This window comes from Electrophorus electricus, chromosome 1 (assembly GCF_041902795.1).
Source record: "Electrophorus electricus isolate QZ-2024a chromosome 1, ASM4190279v1, whole genome shotgun sequence".
Lineage (NCBI taxonomy): Eukaryota > Metazoa > Chordata > Actinopteri > Gymnotiformes > Gymnotidae > Electrophorus > Electrophorus electricus.
The window spans coordinates 3,021,221-3,031,220 of record NC_137497.1 but is presented as its reverse complement, the minus strand read 5'-3'; the positions used below and the strand labels follow the sequence as shown (position 1 = coordinate 3,031,220).

Genomic DNA, 10,000 nt, shown 5'->3' with positions numbered 1-10,000 from the left:
TGAAGGAAATGTAAATCAGGATGTTCTCTTCATATTTCCACTTCCTTTTAGGGAGCTGAATTTAATGAAAGAGAAAAATCTCAGTCTGATGGAGCTTCTTCATCACTTTTTCCCAGAAACATGTGAATTAAAACCTAAACATTATACAAACTATAAAGTTCTGTTCATCTTTGATGGTCTGGATGAGCATCGACTTCCTCTAGATTTCCAGAATAATGAGAAATTGTGGGATGTAACAGAGTCCACCTCAGTGGATGTGCTGCTGACAAACCTCATCAAGGGGAATCTGCTTCCCTCTGCTCTCCTCTGGATAACCTCTCGACCAGCAGCAGCCAATCAGATCCCTCCTGAGTGTGTTGACCAGGTAACAGAGGTACGAGGGTTCAGTGAACCACAGAAAGAGGAGTATTTCAGGAAGAGAATCAGTGATCAGGGCCTGGCCAATAGAATCATCACACACATGAAGTCATCAAGAAGTCTCTACATCATGTGCCACATTCCAGTCTTCTGTTGGATTGCAGCCTCTGTTCTAGAGAGAATGTTGGGTGAAGCAGAAAGTGGAGAGATCCCCAAGACTCTGACTCAGATGTTCACACACTTCCTGATCTTTGACATTAATTACAAGAACCAAAAGTATGATAAAAAAAGTCCCACTCATCCATACCACACAAAAGAACATGTTCTGGCACTGGGAAAATTGGCTTTCGAACAGCTGGAAAAAGGAAACCTGATTTTCTATGAGGAAGACTTGAGAAACAGTGGCATTGATGTCAGAGAAATGTCAGTGTATTCAGGATTGTGCATGCAGATCTTCAGCGAGGAGTTTGAGCTACAGCTGGGGAAGGTGTTCAGCTTTGTACATCTGAGTGTTCAGGAGTTTCTGGCTGCTTTATATGTGTTTATTTCCTTCATCTCCACCAACACCAATGTGCTACAACAGCAACACCCTGGATTGCTCAGTTTTTTCAAAACCCCAATGTCTCTCTTCCTCAACAGTGCAGTGGACAAGGCCTTACAGAGTCAAAATGGACACCTGGACCTTTTCCTTCGCTTCCTTCTGGGTCTCTCACAGGAGTCCAATCAGACTCTCTTACGGGGCCTACTGACACAGTCAGGAAGCAGCTCTCACAGCAAAGAGGAAACAATCAAGTACATCAAGGAGAAGATCAGGGAGAATCCCTCTCCAGAGAAATCCATCAATCTGTTCCACTGTCTGAATGAACTGAATGATCATTCTCTAGTGCAGGAAGTCCAAACATACCTGAACAGAGGAGGTAAACGTCATCTCTCTGGAGCCAGACTCTCTCCTGCTCAGTGGTCAGCTCTGGCGTTTGTGTTGCTGAACTCAGAAGAGGAGCTCGATGAGTTTGACCTGAGGAAATATGACCCATCAGAGGAATATCTACTGAGACTGCTGCCAGTGGTCAAAGCATCCAGAAAAGCCATGTGAGTATTTTCATTTAGAGAGGAACAGTGGATGTAGCAATGGATGTTCTTGACTCATAAGATCTTCTGTGAAAAATGAAAAGTGATAGAGAACATTAGAGAGAGAGAGAGAGAGAGAAGGATGGAGAGATCCTACATTAAAGCACAAGTAGGTGATTGAAGGCTCCAACACCAGGTGCTTAAGTTAAACCATAAAGTTTCCTATAAAGTTGTAGAACACTGGAATGTATTAACACTGTCTAGTGATTCATTAGTCTAAATGTATTAATGATGGATAAATTATATTTGATATCATGGATAGTTGTGTGTCTGTGTGTTGAGAATGGTCCTACATTTAAAACAGTGGCCAACAGTTTCACACTCTTTGTGAAACAGCCAGAGAAAATGTGCTGCAGTGTAACATAAAGAAGTGGTCAAGTATGAACTATCAGTGTGTATACACGCACACACACACACACACACACACACACACACACACACACACACACACACACACACACACACACACACACACATTTCACACTGATGGCAGTTTTCTAACTTTTTAGAGATATTCAATAGAACTGATGAGGGTGAGTGGACACTTTATAAAGATGTAGGTGTTAATATGACTCCATTTCAAACACTTTATAAAGGTGTGTGTTAATATAACTTCATCTGAAACACTTTATAAAGGCGTAGGTGTTAATATGACTTCATATGAAACATTTTCATTGTTTAAATATTTTGCCAAGGCATTTTGTCATAATCTATTAGCAAATAGTTGTTGTCAATGTACTTTGTGTCATGTTAAACATAATCCAATTCAGCTCTGTGTGATCAGTGTAACATGCAGTGACATTCACAGCTCTGTGTGATCAGTGTAACATGCAGTGAGTCCCCCAGAAGCTAATGCTGTTACTACTGTCACTCGCCTAAAACTGTAGCAGGTTACTGATGCTGTTCATATATTGTGGGACCAACATCTGAGAGCACTAGTGAAAATGATTGTTTTGCATTTCATACAATGTTTTCTTTATAACTCATATAATCAGCATAATTTGAGTGAACAGTTGAAATTATTTCATGAATTTCAAATGCATGTAAGGACAGTTGTGAAACTGACCATGTCAGTTCTTTTGTACAAAAAGTCAGATGTCCTTGAGCCGACATGCAAGCAGTGCAGGAGAAATGAGTCAAAGTTCTGATCTGACTGAAACAACATGTGAACCGTCCTCTTCTCCCCAGTATTTCACTGCCACACATACAGTCCATGGAGAACAAACTTTGTGAACTCCAGGGATACATTTCATGTCAACAGCAGACATGAGATCATTGCCTCAAACACTGACTGACTGATGGGAGCTGCCTCACACACTGACTGAATGATGGGATCTGCCTCACACACACCTGACTGACTGATGGGGTCTGCCTCACACACACCTGACTGTTCATTCTGCCATAATCAATACTGCAGTGTTTATTCCTCCATAATCAATACTGTGGTGTTTATTCCTCTACAAGCAGACACTGACCTGGAGCTGCAGCACTTGTATGACCCCATTATCAAACAGTAAACCAGGTGTGTGGAGTCTGTGTTCACTGTGCTTGGGGTCTTTAATAAAGCAAACTTGAAGACAGTTCGGGAGAACTTCCAGCACATAATCTGCATCATGAGACAGAGCTACACATTAGGTCACTGTTAATCTCCCTTATGAGAACCTCCACACCCCATTCAGCAAATCAGATCAGTGCTCCGTTCTTCTCCTCACCACCTATGGGCAGAGAATAAAACAGAAAGCCCCAGTTAGTAAGACAATCTACTGCTGGTTGGAACAAATGGATACTATACAGGACTGTTCACACAGCATGGGGCATGTTCCACGATGACCTACTGTCACAGTTTCCTCCTCCTGGTGTCACAGCTCCCACACTGATGCCTTCACATGCTTGTTTTGGTTTCATTCGCCTTGTCTGTAATCCGGCCTGTAATTATGTTCATCTGTGTCTGGTTAGTCTTCATCAGTCTCGGTTATTTAAGCCCTGTGTTCTGTTTTCCAGGCTGTTTGTTTGGTTTTGTGTAGATTTGCTTTTGCTATCATAGTTGCTGCCAATGTTCCTTACTGGTTAATTCCTGAGTCCTGCCTACTTCTGTGCAGTCAACATTTTGTTAATCAGCCTTTTGTCATTTTCTGTTATTTCATCATCTTGTATTTCATCATCCTCTGACTGACCTGCATTTACTCCTTTGCAGACTATCTGACTGTGGTCTCACTGAAAAGTCTTGCAAAGCTCTCACATCAGTTCTACAAACAGAAAACTCCTCACTGAGAGAGCTGGAGATGAATACTAATGACCTGCAGGATTCAGGAGTGGAGCAGCTCTGTGCTGGACTGAAGAGTTCACACTGTAAACTGGAGATTCTCAGGTTACTTTTTGTGACTATTTTTGAATGTAAAAAAGTAGTAAGGTGTGGTGACATTGTAGAGGAATATTTAAAAGGTCAGTGTCCTTTTAGAGGAAGATAAAGATACATGAAGACAGTTCAGTACCCGACACTATTAGAAACAGTTCAGTACCCGACACTCCTAAACACGTGTGTAGAGAGGGGGTGGGGCATAAGGTCCTCTTATAAGCAAGTGTGTAGTTAGAGAGGGGGCAGGGCATAAGGTCCTCATAAGCAGGTGTGTAATTAGAGAGCAGGTGAGTTTCTGTGACTATTTTTGAATGTAAATAAAGAGCCATTTTAAAACGTCAGTGTCCTTTAAAAATATTAACTACCTTATAGTACAGTATTATGAACCAGCAGTTTTAAGATCATTTTTGAATGGTTTGTACTTGTTCACTTTAACACTAGGTATCTGAGAATGTACACATAGCACAATGATCATTCAGGATTCAAATTGAAGTAGACACTTGGGACAAAACATCCGTTCACATCTAGGCTTATTTGTCCATCATTTAGGTTCCATTTGAGATCATATAATACAGAAGAAAATGTCAAAAAAAACATAAAACACCTTTGATTTTTATTTGGTGTATAATGTGTCTATTGATGCTGGAGATTGATTTTCACTCATACTGTGCATTTTCTGATTCACCAGGGTCTTGTGTAATAAATTGAACAGGTTTGAGCATATATATGAAATGACTAAGTAGCTACACAATGTTTTCCACTAGGTGTCATAGACTTCTCCGGAGTGTCCAAAAACCTCTCCAAATACACACACAGTCATTTATCATTATACATCAAGTTTGGATGTTTCTTTTTTGCTAAAACATCACAATAAGTTAATTTATTAACTTCCACAACAATATTGGCTTCATAGCATCATTGGTGGTATCATTAGGGGCAAATACTTTACTAGCTACTACTACTATATTAGCTAATACTGTAAATGCTGGAGAAAATAATGTAAATTCTGTAATACTGTAAAGAAAAGTATAATTTCTCATTTATACTTACGATTTGTACGATTTCCAGCAGTGAATGGAAATATCCAGTGATTTGCTATGCAAACATCGCAGTGATTCCATGCTAGCAGCTAAACTAATCTATGCTAGCAGTCAAGCTAGTCCATGCTAGCAGCACTCAAACAATTCCACATAAACTTCAGCTAAAATAAGCCTCTTCCTTTCCATGATGTCCAAACATATTGCCAAAATCATCAAATCATTCTTATGGTTTCGCCAAACAGCGCCAAACCGATGCGCTATGCTATCTGCTAACAACACTGAAGCACTGACAGTACACAGTGCGCAGACCTTTAAGCATTAAAGGGATGACTAAATAAGGCAAGTGAGGGGTCTACGTTTTTGTCGAACCCTCCTCTATTTGATGAAATAGCTGCCAATCAAGCAGCTTGCCCTGGAAACTCTTGGAAATGCCTGGAAGTAAATGCTAGTCACCCTCCTTCCAGCTTCCCCTTTCACACATAGGTGTGAATTGATGTCACTCCAAGACAATGGTGCTGCAACGGCCAATAAAAATGAATATAAAATAGAAAAGGGGGACTTAACATCAGTAGCATGCTTTTTCAGTTAACCAAAGGCTTGCGTAGTTTGGGTTTGTTACAAAGGAACCGAACCAAAAGAAAAACTTTGTTTTTACGCAAAGAAGTGAGCACGGAATTAAAGAACTTTACTAACACTCTGTATACCATTTAAACATGTCACGCAGTTGTTTTGATGGTAATTGAATTTTCTATGACAAAATCTGAACTTATCTTATACTGGAAGAATGATTTAAAAGGCAACTTAAAAGAGCAGGCATGTTTTTGTGGAAATTTTACCTGAAAAACACGATGTCTTCAGTGTGCAATTTCTGGTGAACAGATGCATGTAGATGGCTGAAAATCGGTAAGCAGGTGCTTGAATTAGTCCTAAGAAATGGTATGTTGATAAATGTACTGTACTTTAAGAATATTCGATGTTATCAAGTAATTTATTTGAGTATGCCTGTTTGGGTCTGCCTGCTAGGGGCCGTTGGTGTGAATAGGGGTTATAGAGGTGTAGGTATTAATATGACTTCAACTGAAACGCTTTATAAAGGTGTAGGTGTTAATATGACTTAATTTGAAACATTTTCATTGTTTACATATTTTACCAAGGCATTTTGTCATAATCTATTAGTAAATAGTTGTCATTGTTACGTTGTTATGTTAAACCTAAATCCAATTCAGCTCTGTGTGATCAGTGTAACATGCAGTGACGTTCACAGCTCTGTGTGATCAGTGTAACATGCAATGAGTCCCCCAGAAGCTAATGCTGTTACTACTGTCACTCACCTAAAACTGTAGCAGGTTACTGCTGTTGTTCATATATTCTGGGACCAACATCTGAGACCACTAGTGAAAATGATTGTTTTGCATTTCATACAGTGTTTTTCTTTACAAATCATATAATCAGCATAATTTGAGTGAACAGTTGAAAGTCTTTTCATGAATTTGAGAATGTATCAGTATTTGGCTCTACACAAATGCATGTAAGGACAGTTGTGAAACTGACCATGTCAGTTCTTTTGTGCAAAAAGTCAGATGTCCTTGAGTCCTCACGCAAGCAGTGCAGGAGAAGTGAGTCAAAGTTCTGATCCGACTGAAACAATATGTGAACCGTCCTCTTATCCCCAGTATTTCACTGCCACACATACAGTTCATGGAGAACAAACTTCGTGAACTCCAGGGATACATTTCATTTCACACCTAACTGACTGATGGGGTCTGCCTCACACACACCTGACTGACTGATGGGGTCTGCTTCACAGACACCTGACTGTTCCTTCCGCCGTAATCAATACTGCAGTGTTTATTCCTCCATAATCACCTCTGTGGTGTTTATTCCTCTACAAGCAGACACTGACCTGGAGCTGCAGCACTTGTATGACCTCATTATCAAACAGTAAACCAGGTGTGTTGAGTCTGTGTTCACTGTGCTTGGGGTCTTTAATAAAGCAAACCTGAAGACAGTTCAGGAAAACGTCCAGCACATAATCTGTATCATGAGACAGAGCAGTGCTCCATTCTTCTCCTCACCACCTATGGGCAGAGAATAAAACAGAAAGTCCCAGTTAGTAAGACAATCTACTGCTGGTTGGAACAAATGGATACTATACAGGACTGTTCACACAGCATGGGACATGTTCCATGATAACCTACTGTCACAGTTTCCTCCTCCTGGTGTCACAGCTCCCACATTGATGCCTTCCCATGCTTGTTTTGGTTTCATTCCCCTTGTCTGTAATCCTGCCTGTAATTATGTTCATCTGTGTCTGGTTAGCCTTCATCAGTCTCGGTTATTTAAGCCCTGTGTTATGTTTTCCAGGCTGTTTGTTTGGTTTTGCATATCATAGTTGCTGCCAATGTTCCTTACTGGTTAATTCCTGAGTCCTGCCTACTTCTGTGCAGTCGACGTTTTGTTAATCAGCCTTTTGTCATTTTCTGTTGATATTTCATCATCTTGTATTTCATCATCCTCTGACTGACCTGCATTTACTCCTTTGCAGACTATCTGATTGTGGTCTCACTGAAGAGTCTTGCAAATCTCTCACATCAGTTCTACAAACAGAAAACTCCTCACTGAGAGAGCTGGAGATGAATACTAATGACCTGCAGGATTCAGGCATGGAGCAGCTCTGTGCTGGACTGAAGAGTTCACACTGTAAACTGGAGATTCTCAGGTGAGTTTCTATGACTATTTTTGAATGTAAAAAGGTAGTAAGGTGTGGAGATATTGTAGAGGAATATTTAAAAGGTCACTGTTCTTTTAGAGGAAGATGAATATGCATGAAGACAGTTCAGTACCCGACACTATTAGAAGCAGTTCAGTACCCGACACTGCTAAACACATGTGTAGAGAGGGGGTGGGGCATAATGTCCTCTTATAAGCAGGTGTGTAGTTAGAGAGGGGGTGGGGCATAAGGTCCTCATAAGCAGGTGTGTAATTAGAGAGCAGGTGAGTTTCTGTGACTATTTTTGAATGTAAATAAAGAGCCATTTTAAAAGGTCAGTGTCCTTTAAAAAAATAACTACATTATAGTACAGTATTATGCACCAGCAGTTCTAAGATCATTTTTGAACGATTTGTACCTGTTCCCTTTAACACTAGGTATCTGAAAATGTACACATAGCACAATCATCATTCAGGATTCAAATGTTCACTGGTCCCATTTGTCCCACCACTAAGTATGTTCTGCAGGCCTCAACTGGACATTTTTTTGCTAAAATTCTTTGCCAGCCAGAGCTCACACTGTTTGGTTCAGGACCAATATAACTACTGTTTATACACAGTAAACCAGACCTCACACTATTTAGTTCAGGACAATATAACTACTGTTTATACACAGTAAACCAGACCTCATACTGTTTAGTTCAGGACAATATAACTACTGTTTATACACAATAAACCAGACCTCACACTGTTTACTAGTGTAGAGTCCTGGGTGAGGAATGAATGAGACCTCACCATGTCAGTAGTTTATCATAAATGTCTACTAGACCTCCATAAATGTATACTAGACCTCCATACGAGACCTCACCATGTCAGTAGTTTATTATAGATATACACTAGACCTCCATACGAGACCTCACCATGCCAGTAGTTTATTATAAATGTATACTAGACCTCCACACAAGCCCTCACCATGTCAGTAGTTTATTCTAAATGTACACTAGACCTCCATACGAGACCTCACCATGTCAGAAGTTTATTTTAAATGTACACTAGACCTCCATATGAGACCTCACCATGCCAGTAGTTTATTCTAAATGTATACTAGACCTCCATGCAAGACCTCACCATGCCAGTACTTTATTCTAAATGTATACTAGACCTCCATACGAGACCTCACCATGTCAGTAGTTTATTATAAAGCACAGGGTGAAGCCTCCGCTACAGTTACCAGACTCTCTAGCTGCCCCATGTAGGCTGATCTGGAACTACATCTCACTCGCTGTCTCTCTCCCTCTCTCCTTTCTGCAGACTGTCTGGTTGTTTGGTCACAGAGGAAGGTTGTTCTTCTCTGGCTTCAGCTCTTAGTTCAAACCCCTCCTACCTGAAGGAACTGGATATGACCTACAACCACCCAGGAGAGTCAGGAGTGAAGCTGCTCTCTGTTAGACTGGAGGATCCCCACTGCAGACTGGAGACACTCAGGTATGGAACTTTATCGTGTGTGCATGCGTTATGTGTGTCTCTATGTGCACGTGTGTGTGTGTGTGTGTGTGTGTGTGTGTGTGTGTGTGTGTGTGTGTGTGTGTGTGTGTGTGTGAACAACTGAACTGGTGAAGGCCATAGTCATCTGTTCCTTATGTATTTTTGATTGGTCTCATTATTAATAATTAATCCTGTTTGTAGACTCTGCTGTGCAGTAATATATTTGCATTGTCTTTGTTGTCTACTGTTTGGGTTTAGAGTGAGTTGGAGAATCAGTGTTGTAGTAAACTGTATTACTGTGTGTTGTTGTTAGAGTGTTTTAGTAAATTGTACTGCTGTGTGCTGTTATTGTGAGTGTGTTATAGTAAATTCTTCTACAGTGGTGTCTTATGGTGAATGTGTTATATTGAACTGTACTGTAGTGTATTATGGTGAGTATATTATATTGAACTGTACTGTAGAGCGTTATGGCGAGTGTGTTATTTTGAACTGTACTGTAGAGCATTATGGCGAGTGTGTTATTTTGAACTGTACTGTAGTGTGTTATGGTAAGTGTGTCAGTGTTAGCGGGTGGAGCTGTGTAGGCCAGAGGGCGGAGCTACCGTCCTCCTGTCTGATTGGTTGGCTCCTGCTCCCCATCATGATTGACAGGTGTGATTATGGGGAGGAGTCTGGACTCTTTAAAACAGAGAGAGAAACCTGCTGGACCGCATGGTGAGGCCTTTGTGTTGTGTGAGCTCACCCATTTGATGGAGTGACTTTTCATTTCACCTGTGCTTCTGTGTGTGAGTGAGTGAGTGAGAGAGCAAGTGTGTGTGAGTGGTGGAGAAAGGGAGAGAATGAGAAAACAGAAAAAAAAGAAGCAATGATTTAACCCTTGTGTGGTGTTTGGATCTGTGTTTTCAATGTTTACCAAAAGAAAAAA

General features: G+C 40.6%; 2 protein-coding genes across 13 annotated transcripts in view; both read left to right on the top strand.

Moving 5' to 3' along the window:
* LOC118241338 (uncharacterized) overlaps window positions 1-10,000 on the top strand; it is a 198,880-nt gene that overhangs the window by 156,920 nt on the left and 31,960 nt on the right. The gene's annotated exons all lie outside the window — the stretch shown is intronic.
* LOC145657046 (NLR family CARD domain-containing protein 3-like) overlaps window positions 1-10,000 on the top strand; it is a 21,246-nt gene that overhangs the window by 8,426 nt on the left and 2,820 nt on the right. For 3 of the 7 annotated variants that reach the window (XM_081711413.1, XM_081711462.1, XM_081711547.1), the window contains 5 exons: window positions 1-1,446; window positions 3,680-3,853; window positions 7,427-7,600; window positions 8,902-9,075; window positions 9,727-9,789. The exon at window positions 1-1,446 is cut by the window's left edge and continues 343 nt beyond it. In XM_081711413.1, coding sequence (XP_081567539.1) covers window positions 1-1,446; window positions 3,680-3,853; window positions 7,427-7,600; window positions 8,902-9,075; window positions 9,727-9,789 — 2,031 coding nt within the window. Of the gene's footprint in view, window positions 1,447-3,679; window positions 3,854-7,426; window positions 7,601-8,901; window positions 9,076-9,333 lie in introns of all 7 variants that reach the window. The other 4 variants (XM_081711506.1, XM_081711643.1, XR_014122943.1 and 1 more) reach the window with 3 other exon arrangements.